General features: G+C 36.4%; 2 protein-coding genes and 1 long non-coding RNA gene across 5 annotated transcripts in view; 2 read left to right on the top strand and 1 right to left on the bottom strand.

Annotated features, from left to right (window-relative positions):
* LDB3 (LIM domain binding 3) overlaps window positions 1-375 on the top strand; it is a 94856-nt gene extending 94481 nt beyond the window's left edge. The window contains exon 9 of the mRNA XM_080402848.1: window positions 305-375. Coding sequence (XP_080258974.1) covers window positions 305-344 — 40 coding nt within the window. The 3' untranslated portion in view covers window positions 345-375. The remainder of the gene's footprint in view (window positions 1-304) is intronic.
* LOC308069843 overlaps window positions 1-27802 on the bottom strand; it is a 57983-nt gene that overhangs the window by 13585 nt on the left and 16596 nt on the right. For all 3 annotated transcript variants that reach the window (XR_013930530.1, XR_013930531.1, XR_013930532.1), the window contains 2 exons: window positions 2322-2479; window positions 414-566 (listed from right to left, as the gene is read on the bottom strand). This is a non-coding gene — a long non-coding RNA (uncharacterized lncRNA). The remainder of the gene's footprint in view (window positions 1-413; window positions 567-2321; window positions 2480-27802) is intronic.
* On the top strand, window positions 2149-27802 carry LOC308069833 (uncharacterized protein). Its single transcript, XM_080402833.1, has 8 exons — window positions 2149-2290; window positions 6273-6434; window positions 8077-8184; window positions 13865-13912; window positions 16712-16839; window positions 23086-23386; window positions 24597-24777; window positions 26970-27802. Exons 1-8 carry the CDS (start codon window positions 2154-2156, stop codon window positions 27342-27344), a joined length of 1440 nt encoding a protein of 479 aa, XP_080258959.1. The 5' UTR covers window positions 2149-2153; the 3' UTR covers window positions 27345-27802.

Below are 27802 nucleotides of genomic sequence, written 5' to 3'. Positions count from 1 at the left end.
ATTACATACATACATACAGTGTCTGATTCATAACTGTTAATTTCCTTCATCTTACTTTAATATTGAAATAAAGTTGTTTGCAACTGAGAAGCATACAGTAAACTTGCATATTTGTTGGATTTCACTTGGAGAGCTGAAGAGGTTTCTCACAACTATATGAGCAACCACTCTAGGATGCTTTTTGCAACCAAACATTTCTCCTCAACCCATCTTCTTTCTTCCTGGTTTTTTGGTTTGGTGGGTTTTTTGACCACCACTGGCAATTGCATTTACTTTATTCATATTGTATCCCCTCCTTTCACAGAGACAAGGAAAATGTCGCAGCAGCATCACAAAACAGGTAATGTTTGCTCTGTTTGTTTGGCTTGCCTCCTATTCAGAGTTTACTTCCACTTTCCCCATATTGTTCTTACCTCAAACCCGTGAAATTTATATGCTGTTAGAGCAGATGATGAACGTAGCGGTTACAACTAAATGGGTTCTTCAGGCATTTCTTTCTAGTGTAGACTTCAGAAAGCTCTGTGAGATGGGGCATGTGGGGATCATGTTTCTCAGAACTTAGAAACCTGGAAAATAAAAAGCTTTGATCAAATGTTCTTGAATGGAGTATTGTCAGTTTGTGATGGACAAAATTGTAACAACAATTTCCATTTTAAACTTTGTCTAGATTGTTCAAGATGTTTTTAAAATCTAAAAAATATTATCTTTTTCATATTTTAAGAAGGTTTACATACCAGATTCTTGCATATCTTGATTGTTCCTCGACAGGTTATGAGGTTCAAAAATAGTATCTCTGGAAGTAAGTTCTTTCATTTCCACAGTTGTTTTCTCCCAAAGAATCTCAGCACATTTTGCAGTTATGTACAGAAGTGTACTGTTTTCTATTGGTTCATATACTAAAACACACAAGTACTGAAACACAGGTACTTCTTGAGTGAACCTGGACAATTGTTTAATTGAGCAAATGAATGCCTTTTATTAGTTTGACATGAAAGGAATTCTATCTCAAAGCTTTCCTCTGTTTTGTTGATTCCTGCCTAAACAATGTGCATCACTTTTTTTGCTTGTTTTTTGTGAGACTGCTCACTTTTGAATAAAGGTTGCAGAGTTTAAATCCAAGTGCAAGCGTTGTCATTACTAATGACACAAGCAATGGTAACTGGCACTTGGAAGAGTAGGGAAAATTGATTTTTATTCTTAAATTCATTTTGTCCAAATAATGAAATAAACCCATTGATTCCTGTATAACAACAGTAAATAAACTAAATTGAAAAAACAAGTAATGCACGTAAACATTTCACTAGCAGTTTCAGTTGTATAAAATCATCTACAAGACTATGCAGCTGCTCCACTGAAATATTTTATTTTATTTTACCAGGAACAATTTGTGATGTATGATGGGTGTTAATGTCATATTACATTGCTTTAATCTTGCATGGTTTGTCATACCATAGCTTTTCTCCACCTCTGTTATCATCACAGCTCTGCTATGTGTCTTATTTTGATATTCCTAGCAATATGGTTTCCAGATTTAACACAAGGTACCTTTTTTAATTCTTAAAGCCTTTCCTGGTCTTAAGCAGTAATAAACTAATGAACTACCAAGATTTGTCATGATTTCGTCTGCAATATCAGGATGATCTATGGTATAAGGAATTTGGGGATATAAAAAGAAGACACTGGATATTTACAGATATAAATCTTCCAGGGGAAAAAAAAAAAAAAGACAAGACAGAAAAACAAAGCCTTCGTTACTAAATCTAGACTTAACTTCTTTTTTGGTTATGAGGTTTAGCATTTCTGATTTGGGCTGGAGGGGTTGGTGTTTGAGTTGTTTTGTTGGGGTTTTTTTTCTGAAGGCTTTACTCCATATAAAACCTGCTGTCTTAAAGGGCCAGGTGTTAGCATTCTAAAATGCTGCTTTATTTGTTGTGATGGACATTAAGCACATGAATCTCTGAAAACCAAAAAAATCACCCAACCCTTTTTCTATTAAGGCTGGAATTCTGTCTCTCCCTCAAATACCTGCTATTACCTAGGAAATGCCTCATTTACAAATCCCCTTGTAATCTTTGTTACCCAGGCCTGCAGCTACTACGCATGCGACACAGTATGTGACGTCAAGTATTTGGCATCCTCCTAAACCGTGCAGCATGGATGCCAACACTGACAATGCTAAGCCAGTGGCCTCCAAGGGGTCTGTGAGGCTTGGAGCGGGTACAAGTCAGAGGGAGGCCGGTTTCATCACTACTGGCCAGAAAGTCCCTCTTACTTCATCCAGTAATCAAAGGTACACTGTGACGTGTAACTGCATAACTGACCTGTTTGGAGCTTTGGAATGGTTTGGTAATAACAACCTCTAACTCCTTCAGACAGACATCTGCCTTTTAGGCAATGGGCGTTTCCAAGTTCTACAAATTCCAACAACTTCTAGTTTGTGTGAGTTTTATGTTTTAAGCAGCACTCTTAAGGATCGCACCTGCGATAAGAAGGAAACAGTCATTAAGCACCCTCTGCAGAGAAACAGTTCACTGTATTTCTACAAACATTCCAATATTCGAATGCAAAGCTCTTCCGTGTTATGTCTTTCTCTAAACACCTTCTCCAGCACTTTTTTCTACAAATGCTATGATAAGAGATAATTTTCCCCTATTCATTTTTATTTTTGTTCCCTATATCTCCAGTTCCTTACAAGAGATCTGTTGGAGGATTTGAAACAAAAAGAACTTCAGGTGTTACATAAAGGAAACTAAGTACTGCTTTAATAATCCACTCAATTGTTTTTCAGACAGCAAATGTCAGAACCTAGGACTTTACTGAAAGAAAGAAGTTTAATTGGCACTAATTTTTTTAAATGTTAGAGTGTGTTTGTTGCCTGTGTTTTCTCATTATGGTTGTTAACCTTTATTATCCTCTTAACCTCTACTCATCTGTGTTCTTTTTTGTGACTGAAAATCATCTGAGAAGAGATATATGTGTTTGTTTTCATCCACCTAACTTACATTGTGCATTTTATGTTTGTTTGTGACCACATACATGGAGATGTTTGAGAACATCCATTTCCTTTGGATTTCCTTAAAATACAAAATACTATAAAGATTAAAAGTGTACAGAATACAGATTTTTTTTAATATGATCAACATGTAAAAATGAAGCTATTTTAATAGATGATCTATTTTATAAAGCAGCATTCACATTTATTAGTTCTTAAAATTCTTCTGCACCTGAAGGACTAAAAAAAAAAAAAGAAAAGAAAAAAAAATCAGATTGAAAAACTAGAAATTAGGCAGTGTTTAGAAAAAAAAAGTTGGGTTATCTTATTTGAATATCTAAATAAAATTATTTAAAATCTATACTGGTGTAAAATAAAAACAGTCAGTCTGAGTCCTTTCTATAAAACAGAGCAGAGAATTAGTTACCAACTGCATATAATTTGTGTAATCAGATCATCCTGATTTTAAAGTTTTCTGTACTTCATCTATATTTATTCCAATTCCTTGTTCCATTAATTAATTAATATATCCTACGCTGCAGGAAGGTGATCAAGCCTCTAACATTTAAATCACAAAAAAAACCTATTACAAACAGCATGCAAGATAAAATTTGTATTTCTTTCAAGTTTTATAAGGTGTTCCAGTATATTTGCATTTATTTTATTTATATATGTTTGTCCAGTTCAAATCTGTCTCCACACAGGTCCATGTCCACACATATTCTTCTTTTTTTAATTTCTTTTAAGTATATATCACTGTTTTCTCTTAAAAATATTCTTATTCTATTCTTTTAAGTATATATACACTGTTTTCTTCTATTCAAGGTATCATTTCACGACTTCTGAAATCTGTAGCAAAATCCCTCTCACATCAGGGAAAATAGAAAGACAACATAGGTGCAATCTTAGTTTGTTTTTAGAACATATATAAAGCTTCATTTTTTATGTGCAGTATAGATTCAGTCCTTTCCTGTTTGCTAAATCAAAGATACGTAAGTACTAAATTTTGACTCTACACGTTTTAATGTGACAATTTCAGTACCCACTGTTGCACAGGGCAAAAAAAAATCCTGCAAGTATGAAAACTCGGTAACAGCCTAGCCCGTGATCCACAGCTGTAATGTACAATATACAGGCACTCTGCCTCATAGCCTGTGTGATTGGTACTGTATTAGTGAAGCGGAAGCATTTCCATCACAGTGCAAATTGCATCAAGATGGAAGAACTGATCTGAATTTCAAATGCATATCATGATGAAAAAACTGTTGCAAAACTGTTGCAAAACTTTTGGTGTAATGATTTGAAAACCAGAATTGCAAACAGGATGAGTATTTTGAGGAGCTCACTTGGTATGTATACAATGGCAGACAAAACTCATAAGGGAGAAAACACTGATTTTCTGCTTTTGTCAGAGGGCTAAGGTTTGGCTGAAAAACAGTCATGGAACTGTAAGCTTTCTTTTGTTATTTGATACTTAGTGTGCTCAGGAAAGAATATTTTGGGCCAAAGAATTGCCAAATTCCATCATCACCCTGATAGGAGTAATTTGTAAGAATCCAGACATGTGGCAATATACATATGACTTAGGTCAAAAGAAGTAAAAATATATCTCTTATGTTCTTATATCACTGCTTATGGACAAGACAACTATGTCATGTACAGTAATGCCCTGATTTAAGGAAAAAAAAAATAATGTATTAGGATAACTACTAAAGAAAATGGATCTACAGCATAATAAAATGGCATCAAGAAAAAAATGTTCCTTATGCCTGGGGGACATACGCTCATATTGTTACATGCACTGGAATAGTATAATAATCTGAAAAATCAAATTGCCATTAGTCATTTTTCAGTGGCTTATTTGTTCTGTGGATAATAATTAATAAGATCTGCAGTAAAATCTGCCTAAACACAAAATTAAGCTTTTGTCTCTTCTTGTTTCTCCTTTTCCCCACCCTGCCCCTGCTTTTAGTTTTAAATGACCTAGTGATTTTTGTTAGGTTTATTCACAAGTGAATAATGAATGTACATACCATTATTCTTTTGCTGATATTAAGTGCATTGAAACAGTCAGCAAATAACTTGAACCTTTTAAGTCCACTTAATGATTTATTTTTTTTTCATTTGATGTAAGAGCTAGTGGGGAGACAATAAACAACCTCCCAAAAGACTGTTCATTTCTTAGCAGTGGATGGCTTTGACTAAACTATCTTGCAAAGCTGTCTAATAGATAACTTTGCCCCATTTGTCTGTCTGTAAGTGATGAGTAATACTTTCCAAATTTCAGTGAGGCTGCAAGGCTGAAATATATTGATAAGCATGGGGTGCTCTGATAGCAGGTGATGAAAGACACTAGTAGTTCAGTAGGTTACTAAAATGGCCACACGGTACGAGACTAGATTTTTATTGTTATTATTAATTTCAATTAATCTATTTTGCAATCAAATAAAGATAAAATGAATTAAACTGTAATATTTCTCTGTTCCATGTTATCTGTGCCACAAAAGCACGAGAGGGTCACAAGGGTAACAACTCACACTCATCAGCCAAGTAGTTTTCAAACTGGTGTCGTAAAATTTTATGCTCCATCTTCCCCTTGTATTTTGCATACTGTTCTAGGTATAAAAAGGCATCTTATTTTTTGATGGGTTGGCCAGTGCAATGTAAGGTGAATTTAGGTCAGAGATGAATGGGCTCCTTTTAAGCATCTTTCCACCACCTGTATTGCACGAGACTGATTAAAACTGACACAAAACTGGGCTGAGTGGATTTCTAGACTATCAGAACTTGCAGGAAACCTGCCATGATAATGATGATAATATGATGATGCTATCATAAACTATGATAACACCCTTTAAATTGTTTTTCTTTCATCTAATTAAAAAATTTACTCCCAACATAAACTTCAGCTCCAGGAGTAAATATTGTGTGAAATTTATCTGAGCCCAATGTTTGTGACAGGCTGATTGCAACCATTTAAGTACTGCGTGCCACATTTCCTACCACTGGCTTCAGTGGGAGCGGGACTTAAATGCTGTATAACGCCTGGGATAAATTTCAGTCAAGCAGGACCAAAACTGCATTACAGTCTTAACTGCACATCCAAAAAGGCTTAACAAATCTCTTCTTTTTTCTTTGCATAATTGTGCTTTTCCCTCAGTAACACGGCCTGCTACTATGTTTGCAGCTTCAGGTTCAAACATAGTAGGTTTTATGCTCTACTTTTAAATATGCCTCTTCTGAAGATGCTTCTTGTTTTATTTCATTTAACTCTAATTAGTACCCCTGTTGAGCATGCTCCAGTGTCTACCAGTTCTGCCTCTGCTCCTGCACATGCTTCAGCCCATCAGCCTGCTACTGCTGCTCAAAACACAGCCAGTCTGATGACGCCACCAGCAACCACCTCAGTAGTGCAAGAGTCTTTCTCATCCTCCTTCCAAAGGTAATGCTTCATTGCTTTGTCCTTCCGCAAGTACACCCCTGTATGGCTCTGAAAATGCTGCATACACATTCTTAACTTAAGAATGTAGTATGCAAAAGCTGTAACCTATTATATATGCTATTGTATATTTAGGTATGTTTTCTTACTTTGAAGTACATTGTTCAAGTTTGCAAATAATTTGCAAAATAAAACTGCCCTAAAAATGTAGCTTTAAGTCTGTAATACAGCTTACATTTTCAGAAAGCAAGTCTAGGGTTAAAATGAGAGAAGTTTCTTCACTGCTTGTATTAAAACCAAAACAACTCCTCATAATATTACAGTGAATAAAGGTTCTCTTAGTAATGTTTCTGTAGTATGACATGAAATGGAAAATCAGAAAACGTCATTAGTCACGTGATTGAGCTTATCATATCATAGCAGGTGTCAGTGAAACTTAGTGGACATGTCAGTAGAACCACACATTTCATGACTGACTTGCTCTGTAAGGTATTAAGTTTCTATTAATTTCAATCAATTTCTATTAGATTTGTCTACTCTCTTTTCTCTAATGAGATTTAGCCACAGAGCTACGGTGAGTTTCAAGGAGGTAGGCATTCAGAACACTTGTGGTACAGTAGGATCTACAGTTGTATACTAAAAGCTGTCAGACAGTCTGTGAAGAAACGTGGGGTTTATACTGCTGTCACATTATAGTAATTTTGCAGATAGCAAGAGTGAATTCCTTTGGTGCATATTATTCTTTTCTCTGTGTTTTTTTTTTACTAAATGAATATTCCTAGAAGATGTATGTTTTAGCATGTTTTAAAAATACAAGGGAAAAAACGCTTTCAGTAATGGAAACTACTTCAAATAATTGAGACCTAGGATATAGTCTGTCATATCTTAGATTTTTGTAAATGAAATTGCAAATGTTCTCTTGGCTCTACTTGTTTAATTTTTGCTAGTTGACTTGAATTATTTATGTATAGCAACTACTTAGTTTCTCACTTTAGTCAGTTTTTACCTAACCGTGACCTACCAGACTCCAGTGTTTTTATTCCAGTGCAAGAAAATCTATCATCCAGCCAGCAAAGGAGGTTTGAATAAGGTATTATTCTGTAATTCAGAACTGTGCCGTAAGGCACTTTGACATGAAATAATGATACAGTTTAAGTAATTTTTATCCCTCCATTGAAACTGTAACATGAAGAAAATGGATTATCTAATATATGCTTCAAAAATAAATGCTTCTATTAAACTAATCATGCCATTGACTTGTGTTTTAAATAGAATCTTTTGTCTGGTACTGCTTGCATGTTAAAAAACTTTAGCTTGAATTCAGTCTCAAACATCTTCAGATCTTGCAGATAAAAACATGAATAATTTAGTAAAGTCCAGTCCTGAAACACTGTCTTTCTTGGTTATTGACAGACTCTGGTTTTAAGATGTGTACATAATGTGTGCATTTTGTCTTGTGTTCTGTAGGAGTGTGCTTGGTTGTGCTATTCTGTAAGTCTGCAGATGTATGCTACAGAAAACCTGTTCCTGGTAACTATGCAGCAGTCTTCCTGAACTCCGACAAAGCCTGGTTCTGATGTCACTATTTTTGTCCCTGTTAAATAATTTTGTACATGCTTTCACGCTTTTACTGTGTCTTCTGCAGAGTGCTTGCAGCCCCCAGCTCTCTTTCACAGCCTAAGCCTTTCCATGGGTCCAAGAACATGTCATTAGCAGCTTCCACTATTTCATCTGCAATCTCATCTCAGTCTAGGTATATCTGTAAAGCTCTCTTCTTTTTATTTTAACTTAATTTGTGTTTATTCTATATTGCTCTCTCCTGTTTAAGGTTTTCAGCTTCTTAAGAGATTGACTTAGCAGAGACTACTGAAAAGCTTGATGTGTTTAAAGGAACAGCTTTCTTCCTTATCCTTCACATTAAAACCAAGCTAGGAAATGCCTAAGTTTTAGATTTAGGATATGTGACCAAAAGATCCTTTCGGAACAAAGGTATTTCGGTTGGTTTTGCCATCTTAAAATGAAAATAGTTGTCTAGTGACACTGGGTGAGAATGACAGACTTTTTTCTTTCTTTTTTTTTTTTTTCTTGGTGGTAACACAGAATCACAGACCTTTTATTATGCTCTTAATCATGACTAATGAAAGAGCACTGACAGGGAAACGTAGCATCTATGACTAGTAAGAGAGAATGCTGCTGTACTGCCTCACTGCTAAGCTTTTTCATTGCTTTCATTAACACTTTGTCAAGACTAACAGGAGAAAGCAGTAGGTTTTAAGAGTGATTGTTTGAATATAATCTTCAGAAATAATGAAAAACTGAATCAGCAATGCATTTGAGATCATAATTATCCATGTCTTTCATCTTGATATCAAAAGGTAGCTAGTAATCACCCAAAGGTGATGTTTGAAATGAACAAAACATGCAAGTTCGAAGGCTACATTTCAAGAAGTATAATGATCTTTGTCAAGAGTGTCATAGAAAACAGCATAGGTACATACTTGAAAGCATTTTGGATGGCTTCACATTGCTGAAACCAATGCAAAAATGAAATACCTATGGAACAGATCAGAAGAGTTCTGAGTTTTAGGATGTAAACATGGCTGTTTACAGCCATGGGAATTACACAGGGGATGTGATTCCCATATGGAGCTGATAAAAAATAAGAAAGAAAATTAACTGCTGATGTAATTCTATTTATTTGAGTGGAAGTACACTAATCATAAATTTAGTTTCTATTAAACTAGTTGGTGAATGTCCCCACAATGTTAACAAGAATAGAAGGTAAGAACAGATGCAAGGGTGTTTGCTGCCACTGATGTCTAGTTTCATGTATGAACTTTCAAAATTCCAAAGTGGTGTTATTTAGGGAATTATTTGTGGGTGTCCATCATAAAATGCCTTAAGAGGGCCTAATTTTTGCATAGAATCATTTAGGTTGGAAAAGACCTCTTAAGATCATTGAGTCCAGCTGTTAACCCAGTATTGCCAAGTCCACCGCTAAACAGTGTGTCCTAAGAGCCACACCTACACGACTTTTGTATTTAAAAGGTGACTCCAGGTACAGTGACTCAACCGCCTCCCCGGGCAGCCTGTTCCAATGCTTGATCACCCTTTCAGTGAAGACATTTTTCTCAATATCCAATCAAAATCTTCCCTGATGCAACTTCAGGCTGTTTCCTCTTGTCCTGTCGCTTGTTAACTGGGAGAGTGCTCAGTGCATTTCACAGGTAATTCTTACACTGCTTTTCAGTTCAATCCTGTGGTATGATTAGGCTCTTAAATGTCACCAGTACTATTTCATCTGCTCTTTGTTTTACTAACAAATCTCTTTTAGTCGAGTGGAATGATCACATATCTCTGTGAGAAGAGGGTCCTACATAGTTGTAGGCGACAATTGGAAGCCTCTCATAACCAGTCCCTTGCTTCCTAAGCAACAATAACTGTGCATATTTAAGCTTGATTAAACGCTGACATGCAAAATATGTTTATTTCTTCTGAGCTACAGAAAAGAGTTAGTTTTAGTGCTTCTCTCAGTTGAGGACTGAATTGTATCCATCACTGAAGCCTTGGTGACTATTCTGGTCAACCAGAGGACATCTATTCATGTTTCATCAGTCTGTATCTTAGGACCCATATAAATCTTGTTGTGAGAGGTATATTTTTACAGACTTGCATAAAAGATTTCCTTGGTATTCTACTAGCTTCAGTGAGAATTTTACATAATAGCTAATAATAGGTCTTTGAAGCCTGCACCTAGTAGTAGTCTGCATGTAATACTTCTTATTTCTGCAATATACACATATTTCATTGAAATTAGCATTGATGTCACAAAAGGCCCTAGTTTTCCCCTTCAAGAAAAACAGTCAGATAATAAAAGACTTTCATTTAATGAACAATTCTGGAGGAATGCAGAAAGATAAAATCACAAATTACCATTCCATTGTTAAAAGCTTAATCAGATTTATGTTATTGTCTGTCCAAGATTAGAAAGGCATTTTTAGACTTGAGTGAAATAGATGCTACTCATTGACAATTTCTGAGAATTTTGAATAGGAGGATATAAGGGTAGGGCTAAAGAACACATCACACTTTTAAGAAGTCAAAGCTACAAATTTTCCAGTTTAAAGAAAAGGCTTTATTTCAGAAATAAACATTACTTTGGATTTTGTTTTTATTATTCTGTGAAGCTGTCTGGCTAGGTGAAGGCAGACGAAGATCTGAATGTTGAGGATGCTGCTAGTCAGGGGGGGCATTCTAAAATTGGACTATTGAGTTATAAGGCTATACTCGGAGTCATCTAAAAACTTCAGAAACCCTTACGAATATGTGAATCATAGCATTGTGAGCTTTTAAATCAGAGTTATAAAAGTGGTAGATGTCTAGAAACTTTTCAGAGACAGTTTATCGTCATAGAAATTCTTAAAATAAGGCCGCCTAAGTAGGCAGAAGGCATGTTTTCACAAAATGGTTAACGCATGCATACTTTTTTAACTGAAGGCTATTCATTTAAGAAGCTCATAATTCATGTGTATTAATCACAGGATTATGGATAGACTGGAATCCCAGAATAGGCACTCTTTACATTGAAGTATGGTAACTATGTTGGTCAGGAATAGAATATAATAGTTACTTGGGACAGATTGACAACTGCTGGTATAGCTTTTGGTATAAGAATTAGATGCAGATATCTTCTGTTATCTTTTGGAATAAATCTGCTTTTCCATAAAAGAGCTATGTTTTCATTGTTGTCTTCAAAATGACAATTAAGCAACAATTATGTATAATTTACATATAAACAGCTAATAAATTAGTGTAAAGATAGCCATTATTTGTTGACACTACACGCATGGCTGTCTTAGACCTAATATAATACTATTTCTTGATTGAGCCTCTGTCCATTTCACTTTAATTTCACATTCCTTTAACGGGGAGAAGGGAGGCAGTGTGAGGCCTTGAAACTACAAATTCATTTGTAGTGATGTATCAGCATGGACTAATCAGTGTGAATCACAATTTTAATGAGTAATGAGGATAAAAAGATCACTATGAGATATTAAAATTTACTTGCAATTCAACTGTCTTTTATCACATGCATTAAATTGGCATGGAGCATTTTACCCTTTCTTGCCCCTTTGAAAGGAAGCAGGTTGTCTGGGAAGGTATGCACTCCGTTCTTGAAGGTTTTCAAGACACCACTGGATAAAACACTGAGAACCTGGTCTGACCAGAGAGCTCACCTTGCTTTGAGCAGGAGGTTAGATGAGACACCTCCTGAGGTCTCTTCCACCCTGAAAGGTTCTGTGAATCTATGAAAACCAGCTGTCCATTTCAGAAAGCAATGCTTTAATCAGACTACTAAAACCTATTGCTCATATCTGGCAATTACTTAAGTCAAAGATATAAGATCTACAGCATATCAGCTTTATACACTACTGCCCTAAAATCTTACTGGCCAACAGATGACACAGGTATCATGCTGACATACACTTCAAGGCATTACCAGCAGGCAAATGTTATTGTCATAGCAAATGCTTGCCCTGGAAGTCCAGTAATTCAGCAAGCCTTGGAACATAAAGGCAAATCAGGAAATTGTAGGACCTGTAAAAAATCGTTCCCCTGATAGTCAGGTGCAAGAAGCAAACTCCGTCTGGATTTGGAGGGTTTTGTTGTAGCTGAAATAGGGTTTTTATCTTTGTGCACTACTTCTATGTTTGTTTTAAAAACTGTTACGTATTATAGCTAGTGTATTCAAACTTAAGGGACTTGACCAGGCCTCTAAATTAATTTATAATCCAAATTTTTGAGCATCTGATAGTTTTAATTTAGAAATCAAGCAGTTCATTAGCATGCCAAAATACAGACTCAAAAATCCAGTTTCCACTTGACATACACCATTGGAGCATTGCAGCGTGTTGTATAATTTTAGTTAAAAATAAAATATGGATTACCTTAGTTACAACAGTATCCCCATCCTGTAAAGCATGCTCAAGTAGAATGAGGCTGAGATTTTACCAGCACTGTTCCAGTGTTTGTTGGTGTTTTTTCCTTCTAGATACCTTAAAAATGTCCACCAAGAAAATGCAGGAGGATTTCTTGATCAGTGTCCGTAACTATTCAAATCTGATTTTGAATTTTGGTAGATCCTCTTCTATAGTGACTTTGCTTTTGTGAGCAAGGCCATATGCATAACCACGTAACATGAGTAAAAGCTTCATAATGTTCCTAAACAGGAATGTTTGAACTAAGTCATTAATACTTAACTGATCACGCTACTCTTGCTTTTAAATCTGCCATGTCATCTTACTTTTTCACTTACGATCTTACTTACAAAGAAGAAAGCATAGCAGGAGTGTTTTAAACAAGCTACGAAGCTCTTTATGCATTTGGTTATTCCATCTGAAGGGTAAAAGCAGGGCAACCAGTGAGACAGCACTCTGGGAATACAAAAACAAGAGAAACAACGGAAAGAGCTACAATTATGGTTCTAAAAGGAAGGTGCAGCTTCTGAGATCTTAGGATTTTAATTCAAGCACTGTATCTGTGGTAAAGGGAAGAAAAACTTTTCTCCAGAAGCTAAGAAAATAACTGGCATATGATAGACTTCTGGTAGTTCCGGCAAATGTGGGCTGTACTCCTTTGGGATGTGATTGATGCCATGTAGCCCTGTACTGCTCTGCATTTAGACAGTGTTCATTCTGAATCCCCGTGTTTCTCAGATCATATATTGTGCAGGCTTTTAAATACTTCCTGTATTTTCAGAAATTAATCATTTATGTTCCGAAATGATGCTGTTTCCCCAAGAAAAAAAAATATCTACCTGTTTATCTAAGACTCCATTTAGTAAATGAACAATAGAATGGTACTGCAATGGAAAAGTTGAATGTGATGGCTTGGTGTTGTTGCTTCAACTACTTCCAAGCCTGTCTTTTCTGTGGGGTTGTCCTAGTTGCCTTATAAGCTAGGAAACTTAGCTGATCTTTGGACTTTGGTTCATTCAAGGCTTGTTTTGACTTTGGTTCATTCAAGGCTTGCTTTTAAGATTTGATGCAGCTTGAGCTTATGATACTGAAAAAAGGAAACTCTTACTTATTTTTCTGTGCTAGTAAATATAAATTATGAATGTCAAAGCAAACAGCCCAGTGGTTGAATTAGAGTTCTACAAATAAAGAATAAGCAAAACTGAATGACAGTGACTAATGGAGCAATATACTCAGCTCATTTTTTTATGTTACCATCGGTCAGGTTTCACTATGATTCCTAGCTTGAATAAGAGAAGAAAAATGTAATACTGATCTTAAATGATTATAAGTATGTACATGTTGTTTACTTTAGCACTTAAGAGCACCTCTTACTCATAAGGAAAGTCACTGTAGGACAAGATAACTCGATTTTCTTGGTATATTTTTTCAAATACAACTTTTGTCTCATTTTAGTTTCAACCGGCACTCTTCCACCTCCGTCAGCTACCAGTCAAAGAAGAGGTATAAAAATGTGTTGTGCAGCTACTCTACTTTACAAGCACTTAACAAACCAATTTATTGCTGCTAGTAGGCATTTAGTGAAGTGTTAACATAAAAATGATCTCTTTCTTTTTCTGACAACTAATAGTTTTCAGAGCCAGCATTTAATTTGTTGCCTATCACATGCCATTGGCTGCTACAGATAAATTCAGTAAGGGTGCTTTCACTGCTTTTCGAGATGCCATTGCTTCCTTTTCCATTAAAGCATCTTTGATCCTTAGGACATCTTTTTATTCTTTTTTTCTTTTCTCTTTCTTTTCTCTTCTCACCTCTCTTTTCTTTCTTTTCTTTTTCTTTCTTTTCTCTTTCTTTTTTCTTCTTCTTTCTTTTCTTTCCTTTCTCCTTTTCTTTCTTTTTTTTCTTTTTCTCCTTTTTCCCGTCTATTTGAATCACATGCTATTTCCTTTTCTTCAGCAGAAATTCTGATAAATCTTTTAACTTCACTAAAACCCTTAATGATGTAGCATAACACTTTATTTCTCTTTGACAAGCCTTTTTATCTTCCTTACTCTATTTAATATGCATCATATTATGTAAAAGTTCAGTAGTTGACTTAATTTTGCCATGATTTTGGTACTATGAATATGGGAGGGGTGGGGGCGGGGTTTGTGTGTGTTGTTTTTGTTTTTTTCAACTTCATTTCCCTGAACATACAAGGAAATATAGTGGCATGGTATTACCTGCTATTAGCTTTGGGAAACATTTGTATTTCGAAAAACGATCTTTCTTTATGACAGTCTAAATATCACTAATCTGGTTCAGAACTTCTTTATGTATTTTGTGCATTAAGAGACCTTCAAATGAGTCTTTCTGCCAATGGACCTGCACATCTGGGAGTAGACTTTCCTGAGTGTATGTGTTTTCAGATTAAGGCTGTATGACACATGGTTTAAAATCTTTTAATCCACATTGTAAATATTGATCACTAAGCCTGTAAAGGTAAGTATGTTTTACTGATTTTCTGTCTAGTTTACCCTGAATAGTAGATTTTAAAACAGGGAAAAGTCTTGATAGTGTGTGTTTAGCTAAAGGCTGTATGTGAAGCCAGCGTACCTGAAGTGTAAATCTTCCTGCCTGTCCTACGGTAGGAGCAACGATCCTCTGCTCAGTGACCCCAAGTACAGTGTGTTCTTATGCACTACAGATAAGAAAGTATCAACAGGAAATAGATGGTGAGGATGGAAAGTAGAAAGTCTTACTGTGTTTAGAACAGCTTTGGCGGTTCAAAATCACAGCACAGTTCACAACAGAATTTACAGTGAATACAAACCCACTAAAATAGTTTAGCTTGGAGTTTATCTGCTTACTCATGGTATAGTGAACCCAAATCCAGCCCTAAGCCCTAGACTAAGTACAGAAATAATTACCTATAGTCATTGTAGCAACAGCAACGTTTCTAGGTCTAACTAAATAGGTAAAATAAATTAGCCTGAGGCATCAGTGCTATGCAAACCAGATCTATACTTTAAGCACTGTCAGAGTAGCAAAAGGCTGTGTTGTGAGAACAGGTTTATTTTGTTCAAAATCAAAAGTTTACATTTGTCAGAATATTTTTAACCTGTACTGGAAGGAATTTTCTGGGTTTGCCATATGTAAAAATGATAACGTGTTCTCTCCAGATAGCATCTAATTCCACTGTTGAAGAAGGTACAAGTCAAGATGGACCAATGGTCTGGCAAAACGGAATGCTTCATTTCTCATGCTGACCAATGTTTTCCTAGAGACAAAGCCACTATGGAAATAACTTCTAAATTGTCAGCACAAATGGATAGGGATCTTGTTCATGCACATAGTGAAAATGAAGGGGAAAAGAAAGTAAAACTATGTTTTCAGGGTGAATAACAATGATGTTCAATAGTGAATGTTTATTACTGCACACATCTCAGTATCTGTTGCTTCCCTTCCTTGTACTTCTTTATTTTGTTGCTTGCTTTGTATGTAATGCTCTGTTAGTGGTCTGTGAAGCAAAGTCATTACAAATAGAACCATCCTAAGTAACAGGCAAATAGAAGAGGCATATATTTCGATGTGTTACTATAATCAAACTGGGAATCACCATCCAAGTCATAAAATAGAGAAAAACTGTTTCTTGTTGATGTTTGGAATCCTGAGCAAATGCTTTTAATCTAGGAATGCAGAAATTGCATCATAATATTGCATTTCATTTGCTTTTGGGTTAGCTGAATCTGAACATTAGAAAAATTAACATAAAATGTGGTTTCAGCCTAAATAGGGAAAAGTTAGTTTCAGAAGTTTATTAAAGGTCACTGTAATCTTTTTGAAATGAGTACAGTGCTTATAAACAGTAGTTAGCATTTGTAGTAGTAGTAATTGTGCTGAGCCAGTATCTTTTTAAGTCAGCAAGATATCCCTTATTGATTTATTTTAGACAAGAAAAAGCCTGTTTGTAGAGGGACAGAAAACCCAAACTCTGTATGCATATTCCTGAAGTCTGATCTATTGTTAAACTGACAGTTCCTTTAGTAAATTTGTCATATTCCTTCAGTAAGCTATTTTCCGCAACAGCAAGAGCAACGTGGCATTATTTAAAAGCCTTATTCAGATAATTTTTCTTTCCAAAGAATTGTCCAAACCTTTCTGAGCAATGGTAAAGACTAATGAATCTCACTCACAGTATTCTCTCTGTAGTTCTCAAGGACCATTCCTCTTGGAGTGCTTTGGAAGCTGCCAGATCTGTTATTTCATAATCAGTAACTTTTGCTGTTTATAAAGTTGCTCATACCTTCATTTTGCTTTTAGAAACACAAGCCAGTCATATACACCAATGCCAGTTTCTGGAAGCTATGGTGAAAGTCCTGCTCCTTCTGCTACTTCAAAAATGAGAGTTGTTACTACTGCCAGCATAAAGCCCTCTGTCTACCAACCAGGTAAGGTGACTTCAAAGTACTGAAAGGATTCAGAAGAAATGCACACGCATTTCTTTCAGAAAAAGATAATGCAAAGAATGGACATTTTGCAGTAGGTCACACACAGATCAGGAAACATTTAAATACATCGAACCAAATGCTGCTAGTTGCTAATTTTGTTCAGACTATCTGAAGACAAAGGATTATGTTGTATTTGTATTCTGCTTTGGCATGAAAATGTGGAACAAATGGAGGAAAAATAAAAGCAAGGGAAAAGACTGTAATATAAAATGTGTAGCCTGATTTTTCAAAAGAAATACTCTTGGAAAATAACCCAGTACACCCAATTAGGGGCCCAATGACACTTCAGAATTGATAAAATACCTTAAGAATGCACAGCTCAGGAAGGAGATAAAATAAGTGAAGGTAGCTTGAGTAGGATATATTTGCAAAATAGATAAGGCTTATATTTGAAATAAAGAATGACCTATTAAAGCACTTCATAATGCTATGCTTCCATTTCCCATAGATCCAGTTACTGAACGAATATATTTGATTATTCATTCATGTGGAAAATATGTTCCTTGATGTTATTTAAATTCCCTTTGTATTAATGTGTTACAAAGGGAGTGAACTTCTAAAACCATTGATGACCAAAATGTGAACCTTCAAAATGAATAAATTAAATAAGGCAGCAATATAAGTCTCAATGCAGTTCTGTTTCAAATTAAGTTTGTTCTGATCTTAGCAAGAGAATTTAGAAGTTGATTTATATCTTGACAGTCAAGTAAATATGAAAAGGCCAAGAATTCTTAACAGTCTTAAACTCTGTATTCTGTCATGCTCTATCTCTAGATCTACTGAAATGAAACCAATGCAGAAATTTTGCTTGGACATAAAGACGACAGACAGATCAATTGATTGATCTTTATATTTGAGATATAAAGTTGGAAAAAGCCAGTTCAGAGCTATCATGGGCTGTTTAAGGGTCTCAAAGTAAATAAAGGTTTCAGCTTCTCCTCATTTGCTTTTGGTTAAGTGTGTCAGCATATACCATGTTCTCACTGAAGGCAAATGTTATTATTTTTATCTTGCAAAAGAAGGAAAGATGAAGACAGATGATTTATTTCCATAATCCAGAACAGAGCAAACTGCGACAAGTCAAAATATCTCCTAAATGCACCGATAGATACTAAGTCCCATGGTTATTTGAGGGAAGTATAAACTCCAGTTCTCAATATACCAACCTGCCACAGAAATAAATCTGTAGCTATACCCAATTAGGAGTTAAATCTGTTAAAGAAAAAGCTGGCTGTTGAATTAGACTCAGAATAAGAGGCAGAGCTTTTGTTATCTCCTGTAATGGACATCTTCTTTGTTTCTTATATTGCTGGGTTTGAGCCCCACTCCCTCCTAACAAAGATTTAAAATACAGAATATGGAAACTCTGTTTTGTCACTACATATACAACAAGCTTACTTCAACTGTATATATTGTCTGCCTGCATGTGTAAAATTCTCATTTTGCAGGCACTGCAAGGATGTAATGGACTCCAGAGAACAGGAGAAAATTCAGAATAATATATAATGTGATATATTACAGAGACAAAATTAAAATGAAATTAAGTTTGGCAGAGAAAGAAGTAGTAAGTCTCCCTGTATTGTTTAGGAGTTTGAGATATCTGGCAAAGGATTCTGAAATACCTTTCTAATTGAACCCCAGAGTGACTTGGGTACAAAGGAGATTACAGACAGAGATTTTATTGAAGATGTTTGTGTTTCTTTTGGTAACTTTTTGAATTTTTATATATTTGATGTAGTAGCACTTCATACTGGTTGGGAATATGAGTTGGCCCTACAGCACAGTCCTAGTTCCAGTCCTGAGCAAACGGGAAATTGTCACTTAGGAAGAAATGGAGGAAACAGCATTTCCTGTCACAGATGGGAAAGATCAGCAGTACTTTGAAGCAAACCATCAAGACAGTTAGAAAACTTACTCACTCAACTTTGTCAATGCATATAAATTCTGTCCTGCAGTGTAAAATGCAATCTGAGAGGACCAGCTGTTCTCTGACTGTGACATACGGGACCACAAAATACATCTTTTCTTCCAATCTAAGTGCAACCTCAGGCTTTTGCAATAACTGCACTCTCACTTTGGCAAATAATTTCTTAGACTTCTATTTCTGTAAATCCACTGTGTGAAAAGGCCAAAATAGTAGAGAGTACTATGAGAATTTGCAATGTAGAATTTAGAAAGGGAAGGTCTTTATGCTAGCCATCAGTGTCAATGGGAATGAAATTACCTGCTTCCCTTAAAAATGTGGCCCAGCAACTTGCAGGTTAAAACACCCACCAATAGCTTCATATATGCAATATCTAGAAACCTGAATGAATCACTGAGAGGGTTTACAAGACTATTTTAATCTGTCTCAGATTGAAAAAAATAATGGGGCTAAATCTTGTTTACTCAGAAACCAATCTCAAAATGAAACTGCGTCATTGAATATCTGGCTCAGATGGAAGTAATCAGTAAGTGTACACTTTAAAGAGAAGAAAGAGGACTACTTTGTCTAACCTGACTCTGGTGGGAATTTTCTGCTGCTAAAAATCTTCCGACAGGGAAAGCAGAGAACTCCGAAATCCTTTCCCTTCTCTGTCCTGTGATTTTCTTTATTTTTAAAAGGAGTGTAGATTTCTTTTCTGAACAAAGCCCACTAGATGGCAGAAAATACTTGTGTATCCCTTTCTTGTAAGCTTTCCCAGACTAGAATAATGCTTTTATATATTCCAAGCAACTCAAATGCCAGTTTCATACTACGAAGTAACATGATACCTAGAAGTAAGAAAGCAGATCTTTCCTTTTAAATCCATAAGTCCAAATAGGACTACTCATGTATGTAAAAGTGCTCAAGTGTAAAGGCTTGATCCGCTCTTTCAGAAATTGGTAGAAAGGTTCCCACAGATCTCAATGACCTTTTCACTGAATCCTAAGCACCTTCAATATTAAAGCAGCAGGTTACATACCATCTTTCATTTGACATTCTTCTGAGTAAGAATAGTGTCTTCTTATAAAGGAATAGTTGCATTACCTGCTTTGGCCGTCTTCTACTATGTACTGGAACAGTATACAAGAAAATTTGGAGCTTCAAGGATGTGGCCACTAAGTGTAGAATAAGTGAAATCTATTGTGATTATGAATTACATTTGTTAATGGAAAATTATTATTAAGAATAACAATCATGTGTTCTACTAACAAAGCAAAAAAAGAGGAAATTTTTTTTCACAGTGCAAGCTAGTATCGAAGACTAAAGCATTTGCAACTATACGAATCTTTACTTTACTAAATTAATCTCTGGTAACACACCTTTTTTTCCTAGAGGGAAAATATCCATTGACCATAAATGAAGAGTTGATGGGGAGAATTCCAAATTCCCCAGCAGCAAGGAACTGGCTTGTTCCTAGGGCTGATAAAAGAGATCTCCTCTCTGCCATGCTCTCGGGATAACAATAGTCCCATTCTTTCTCTCCTACTTTAAGAGAGTCTGAGGGCTGAGAGAAACAAGGTGATAGAGGCTGGGTTACTGAATTATTTAAAGTGCTCATTTTTGAACAGTTCAGGGTCAGCTCATACGATACTGATATTTTGAGAATCTATTCTCGTATACTGAATCTTAGTACTTTTAACCAGCAAACAGCACCTTTTATCTGCTGCATGTCTATTGAAAATGAAATACATAAACATGCAAGGTGCATTTGTATGGCAGTAGCTACTAAAAGCCTATAAGCTTAGGGATATAGCTGTTGAATAATAAGATAATAATTCCCTCTTAGTAACAGTAGCTACAATCTCAAAATTGGTGAAATATTTCTAATACATTGCAATGACAGTATTTAAAATCAATATCCAGTTTGTTCACAGAGGAAAATATATTGTAATAAATCCAGCCTGTAAAAACAAATTGTAATGGCTGAAAAGAGAACTTGGACCAGTTGCGAACACCCAGCATTTGTCATTTTGCAATAATTCCCCTGGTATCTTCTTTCAGCAACTGGGAAAAAATGTTACTTGGCTGCTTTATTTTACTGTGGCAAGTGGAAAAGATGGATAAAGTAAAAAGAAATAGACAGTAGAGAGAATGAAAGACAAAGATCCTTCCACAGTGTTTATCCTTCAAAGGAGTCTAGATTAATCTGAACTCAGATAAATTATATGCTGTCTGCATTAGTTGGAATAAGCAAACTGGAAAAATCAAAATACTGACACTGAGAGATTAAGGAAGAAAAAGTGAAAAACCAAGAGGTTGTAAGATGAATTTACTAAAGACAACCATAGAAAAACAGATCCTAAAAATGGTACCTGGACTGCATTTGTTCCTCACTTCTGGAACTCTGGGTTTGAATATCTGACCATTTTGTTAGGCCCTCCGTGGGATACACTCTGTACTTTGCAAAACAAGAACTGGCTCTTGGGGGAGGGAGAATCCTTTCACAAAACGGAGTGAGCTAGAAGTCACCTTATTTAATTAGAGAGCCTCATAGGTGGGAGCCTTTTGAACTCACCAATTAGAGATGAAATATTGCCTTCTAATTTTACCTAGCTTAATACCGTAATTCATAAATAGCAACAGCCTCAGGATTTAAAGAGATTGCATATAAACTCTCTGTTCTGAAATCTTTAAACGCTGTTTACCATTCCCAAGTGGAAAAAAAAAAAAAAAAAAAGAAGCCTCAAGCTAAGGTGGGATACAGTTTTGTGAGGCAGAAACTTTGTTGATACTGTAGCATAAGAAAGTTTTACCAAGACGATGCATTAGATTCTGAACTCAATAAAAAGAAGAAAATCAAAGATCACTAGGATGATCACAATGGATTGATACATATGCAATTTAAGCACCTGCAGTTGCCAATGATCAATGTCTGTTATTCTCTGTGGCAGGGTGTGGGCTACGGGAGGAACGTTAAGTAGAACATAATCTTCACACCACATAAATATCCAGAAAGATCCATTCTCCCCCCATTCAGAACCCTCTTCTTGGTTGAAATCCCTTTCTACCTGCAAGCCCCTTTAATTGTAAATGCTGTACTTGGTCATCATTTTGTTGGCACTCAAATCCACTATGCAGAGTGTTTGCCTAGGCTGCAGAACTGACTTCTGTTCCCAAATCTGTGCTCTCTCATTTGGGCAAAACACTTCAACTCTCCAAGCTTCTGTTCCTCCTCACACAAACCAACAATAATTCACTTTGTTTTCCTTGCAAAGGAAAAACTGCTTTTAGTGCTCCTGTACTTGGCAAAGTGAGGCAGTTTCTCAGGCAGTGACTTCAGTCCTACACAATGCAAGATCTGACGTTTTGAAAAGAGCAGGGCAATGGGAAAACTTGTTGGTATGTGCAGGCTCTAGCTTCTGCTTATTTTTATGTGATAAAGCTCCACCCAAGATTAGAGCCTGGTGCATACAAACACAGAGGCAGTCTGCACTGAAGATTTTATGTGATAGGGTGGAAGAAAGGAAGTATAATATTTCTATTTTATACATGGGAACTGAGGCACAGAGATACTACGCTTTGCTTGAAGTTATACAGGAAGTCTGTGGCAGAGCCAAGAACTGAACTGAGATCAGTCGTAACCGCAAGTCTGGCCTTCCACTAAGTGCTGTTGGCATTGTCTCGCTGGTCATGTGAGCTGAACTGGCTCCCTCAGTATTGCTTCCAGTGCTCTCCGTCTCTGTGTTCCCTGTATGAGCCTGTTCTTCTTCAGACACCTAGGAGTAAAACCTACAAATGATAGATAACAGTGCCATCTGTGGAAAATGCTGCATTTTAATGAATATAATGAGACTAAAATTTAAGCATAACTTCTATTGAAAGTATGGGGAATTCCATCTAAAATGTTATTACGTGATCTGGCCTTTCTGTTTTTAACCTGCCTTGAACGGATTATATGGCAGTCTTTAAAATTATCACAGAATTGCCATGTCTATTCCTACATGAAGAGTTGCCCTTGAAAATGGTCATCATAAAATCTGTAAAAGCCAGTAGGCAATGACTTCTGTAATGCATGTGGATTAAAAGTCAGTGATTGTACTGATAACTTTGGCTTCAGTCCAGAGTTAATCAGCAATAATGGGACAGGCCATAATTAAGTGTCATCTGAAGCTTTTAATTTTTGTGTGTCATGGAGTACCCTTTGGTAAGTGTTGCTGTTTCGCCATCAGAAGAAAAGACTTTAAAATACTTCTTGGTTTCTTTTGGGATACTTAAAACAGCACCAGCACCAGCGCATTCCTACACCCCTGCCAACACTGAGCCTGCAAGCCGCCCTCCGTGGGTAACAGATGACTCCTTTTCCCAGAAATTTGCACCTGGAAAAACCACCACCACTGTCACAAAGCACATCCTACCACGGGGTGCTCCAGTACCATCTCCTGCCTCAACTTCTGCCTACCCATCTCCAGTTTCAACTTCTTCCCAGGCTCCTGCAATAGCTCGGGGAACAGTTCAGAGGGCTGAGCGTTTCCCAGCCAGCAGCCGAACTCCTCTCTGTGGGCACTGTAACAGCATAATTCGGTAAGGTCATGAGGTTTTGAAGAGGGACGAAGCAGGGAAAAAATATCAGAGGGACTGGTTATTGTACATTAATATACAGTACCAGAGCCTAAGACTCAGTTAAATTACCCAGGAGGGATGTCTGTTGTCTGCATCATTAATTTAACATTTCCAGAGCTCATTTTGCTATTGTGTGGTTCACTTTTTATCACTGCAAAGTTATACATGCTAATTGTTTGTTTCTTGGATGCTGTGGTAAATCACTGTTTGTTTTTTAAACAAGTTTCTGGTCCTAAGGTACCCCTTGAAGGAGGTACATAGAGCCTCATTGGGAGAGTTGGGGGGTGGGGGGGAGGATTATGGAGAGAAAAGGAACGAGACATCATTTTGGAACAGCAGCCAAATGTAATTGTTGCTTTTGTGTCTGGCGAAAGATAATGCCTACACTCTATTACCAGTGATTCATAGCATGCCTCTCCCTTCTCCTCTCCCAATTCATTCTGCTGGACCAGTGCCCATTGTTACCCTGTGGACTGCTAACCAACTTTAAGTAATCCATGTATAATGACAGTCTCCCCCACTAAAGGAGCTGGTTTGGTGACGTGGAACTGCTGATTATTGCCCTTTATATATTCTGAAATAGATAGACTCCAGTAATAATCACTATATCTAATTACAATCAAGAGTAAATCACCAAGATGAATTTAATGTGTATTCCATATAATCAAACAGCAAGTCATCATCTGATAATCTGACATTTCTAGAACATGCCACATGCAGTGTGCTCTCAGATGAAAAAAGGCAGGGACTTCAGGAGCTATTGTGAGGTGTGGGTGTGTAGGTTTGGAAATTTGCCTGCTTTTTCATGTATTCAAATAGTAGCATTATCTTCTGTGTTACAACCCTTGGCCTTTTCCTGCTGTCTTTGCAAAGACCACTTATAGCTGTGCAGATATGAAAACAACTGATGATTTTTCCAACAGTTGTCTGTAAATCCAATGTATAAGACTGAATAACAATGAAATATTTTAACCAACTGGCAAAGTGTTTGAGTAGTGTGCTTGAAAAAGACCATTTCTGTTCAAGCTTCTGGATCTTATTTCAATAGGTACCTTCACGGTTCAAGCAGAATGCTTGTTCTACGTGTATGCAGTGTCTAACAAAGTGGGTTTGTAATCAGGGTCAATCAATCTTTTTGCAATACAAATAAGACAACTATGATTGTTTACAGGGGTCCTTTCCTGGTAGCCATGGGTCGCTCTTGGCACCCAGAAGAATTCAATTGTGCTTACTGCAAGACATCCTTGGCTGATATGTGCTTTGTGGAAGAGCAGAATAGTGTGTACTGTGAGCGCTGTTATGAACAGTTCTTTGCACCAACCTGTGCCAGATGCCACACTAAGATCATGGGGGTAAGAGAACAAGCTTAACCCTTTCTCCAGCTGCATGGTTCATGGAAATAGTGAAATAGTTTAGACTGTAAGCAATGAATGTAAATATTTAATTATTTTCCCTTTTTATATAATAATGTCCCAGCCCATTGATTATTTCAGAATAAGAAACATATTATTTTATAGTAATTTTTATCTAGCTGAAATATTGGATGTTTCTGTACCTTATTCAATTCATAGACAGCACATGTAATCCAATTACCATCTCACTGAGTGCAAAGTAAGTAACACTTTCTGGATAGTTCTTCGCTATCCGATACACGCTATGTTACTTTTATCTGTCTTTTCCTTATGTTCATAGTAAGAGACTTGAACTGGAGTTTTCTATCTTACACAGGACCTAGCCTAAATTTCAATGGAGAAATCAGTGATCTTGGGAAAAGGCCCATTGCTCTTGCTGCACCTCGCTGGTAGCTAGCAACACAGCTGCCAAGAGGAATTCTGCTGACTTCTTATAGTTAAGAAAATACAGGCAAAAATAGAGGCCACTTCTGTCTTAATGTACTCGTGCTTAGGTACAAGTAAATTTGCTCTACTTAAACCTAAGATGGTGATGAGGTTGGAATACCATAAAATAATTTTAGCAGTGTATTTATCCATACAGCGATAATGAATATATGACATGATACTCTTAAATGAGGAAGCAAGGAGTACACGTTGTTTTTTCACTGCTTAGCTTTTGACATGTATCTAAATGTTGGCACTGACAGACTAGATGCTTTTCTGTGCAATTGCCAATTAGGGATGGCAGCATCAGACATCTATGGTGAAGCTCTGGCTCCAACCAAGTCTTGTTTGCTACTGCAGCAGTAGTAATTTTACAGCACAGTACTGACTTAACTTACCTAATTAATGCCGGCACAAATCAGTTCCCCATTATGGATTTTCATCAGGAAAATAGCAAAGATGCCAGCTGCCTCTATTTATATTAATAAGATTTCTCAATCTGGATTTTTTGCTTCTTAGCTCAATGAGGTTCATAAATGGATACAAACCTATTTATCAGCAATAGTTGTTTTGCAAACAGTAACAGAAGTTCATGACAAATGGTGATTCTCTAATAAGATATATGGTAAACAGACTATTCTGGCTATTCACTGGATTCAAAGCATAGAAGAGGACTTCAAACCCTTTTGTCATAGTCAATGGAGACTAAAAATAATCTTTTAAAGAGAATCAGTCTACATATATAATTGGAAACAACATAAAATAGGATCTAGATTCTCATCTGGTGTAAATCAATACTGTTTCACTGAAGTGAACAAAGTTAAATTCATTTACACCAGTTACACATCTGGCCTTTTGAAATCTGGACTGTTTGACAGATATACACTTGAACATTGTCTTGGGCACAAGTGAGATTGACAAATTAGCAGGTAATCATGTATCAGAGCTCAGTACAGCAGCTTCTGGTCTTGGAGGACTTCTGTATGACAAGATAAGAATGAATCAGTAATAGAGATTGATCCAAACTGGATAGAAGAAAGAAGCTGATAGAATCTCGATACTCAGTTTAAGAGAACATCAGTTGCACCGAACATGGAGGGTTGTGATGAACACATGGCCCACATGGCCTAGGAACAGACCCATAGACTCATCTTCACTAATCACATAAGTTAAAATCTAAGAACCCTTGCTGGTTTTTTTTAGATTTTTACATTAGTTTGTAAAGCATTCTTGTGAGAAGCTTAAAGAAATTAGTGCATAACCTAAGTTGCTTTGAAACATCAGACTTATCCCCTGCATACACTTCCTGGTCTTAGAGAGAAAGTTACTCTTTAAAATTTATTTAACAAATCATACTCTTGCACTGAAGAATTCATACTAGTTGTGTCAAAACAAAGGAGCAAATAATCAGAATCTTTGTAGAGAATCTCTCCTGCAACAGCGACTGGGCATGTTGATACAAACAGCTGCCTGAACTATGTTGTTTCATTTTGGCAAATACATTGTTCTGGAAAGTTTGTAGTCCTATTTCCTCTTTCTTGCCAGAGGAGCCCAATTTTTGTCATACTTCTTTCTTTTGAGGAGGGGAATTGGCTGATACAAAAGGGAAAAATTTAGAGCATCTTTGCCTTGTGTTTGTTCTCCAGTAGGTAGCTGCATGACATGCTATTCTGCTGGAGATTTTTGTTTGTTTGTTTGTTTTACAGGAAGTTATGCATGCCCTAAGACAGACTTGGCACACCAGTTGCTTTGTCTGTGCTGCTTGTAAGATGCCGTTTGGGAATAGCCTCTTTCACATGGAGGATGGGGAACCTTACTGTGAGAAAGGTATGGTAAACTGGACAGGTCTGCTCAGTCATCATGTGCTTCATTTTGTGTGGAAGCAACATAAGAATAAAGCAGCTGATGAACAAAATAAAAAAAGTTACCTATCCAGCATGGATTTTGTTTCCACTCGCCACATATACAAGTATTTCCCTTTGTATTGTTCTCCACTTTTTGTGATAGACTGGAAGAGCCCTGGTCTTTTGCCTCCATGTCCCAGAATGCCTTACATTATTTCTCTCCCTTTTGTATTATGATGCTTGCTTTCTGTTTCTGTTCCTACACATTTTTTTCCTGTGCCCCTCCCTTCCCTGGTAGAGTCTGCTCACTGGAAATCTACACGTTATGGGGTGAAAAATTCTTCTTTTAGGGTTCTGGTAGTGCTTCTATACAGTATGTGTGGGTTGCTGCCCACATTGTCTCTACTAAGTTGCTTGAATTACAACCCCTGGTACTGCTACTTCACCCTAAAACGAATCAACCAACATACATAAAAAGAGCTCTGCTCAGATGTGCAAGACGTGGTAATGGAGATTTTGTTTTCTAAGTGTTGCAACAAAGGAACAAATATTTCAGTAATGTATGAAACAAATGAAACAAGTGTTTCAGTGAATGTAGTAAAAAGTAAAAAAATTCATCCTCTGGAAGCTTTCTATTTCTCTTGGATTTAATACGATTACATTAAGTGTTTGTTTTAAGTTTGTTTTTTTGTTTC

Source organism: Falco punctatus, assembly GCF_963210335.1.
Source record: "Falco punctatus genome assembly, chromosome: 9".
NCBI classification, from domain to species: domain Eukaryota; kingdom Metazoa; phylum Chordata; class Aves; order Falconiformes; family Falconidae; genus Falco; species Falco punctatus.
The sequence above is the reverse complement of the archived record's forward strand: the minus strand, read 5'-3'. Positions and strand labels throughout refer to the sequence as shown.

Excerpts from the sequence above, each read along its gene's own strand:
- LOC308069833 (XM_080402833.1), top strand. The coding sequence starts at position 2,154 with ATGGATGCCAACACTGACAATGCTAAGCCAGTGGCCTCCAAGGGGTCT. Across the intron at positions 2,291-6,272 it reads ACTTCATCCAGTAATCAAAG|TACCCCTGTTGAGCATGCTC; the intron begins GTACACTGTGAC and ends AACTCTAATTAG. Across the intron at positions 8,185-13,864 it reads GCAATCTCATCTCAGTCTAG|TTTCAACCGGCACTCTTCCA; the intron begins GTATATCTGTAA and ends GTCTCATTTTAG.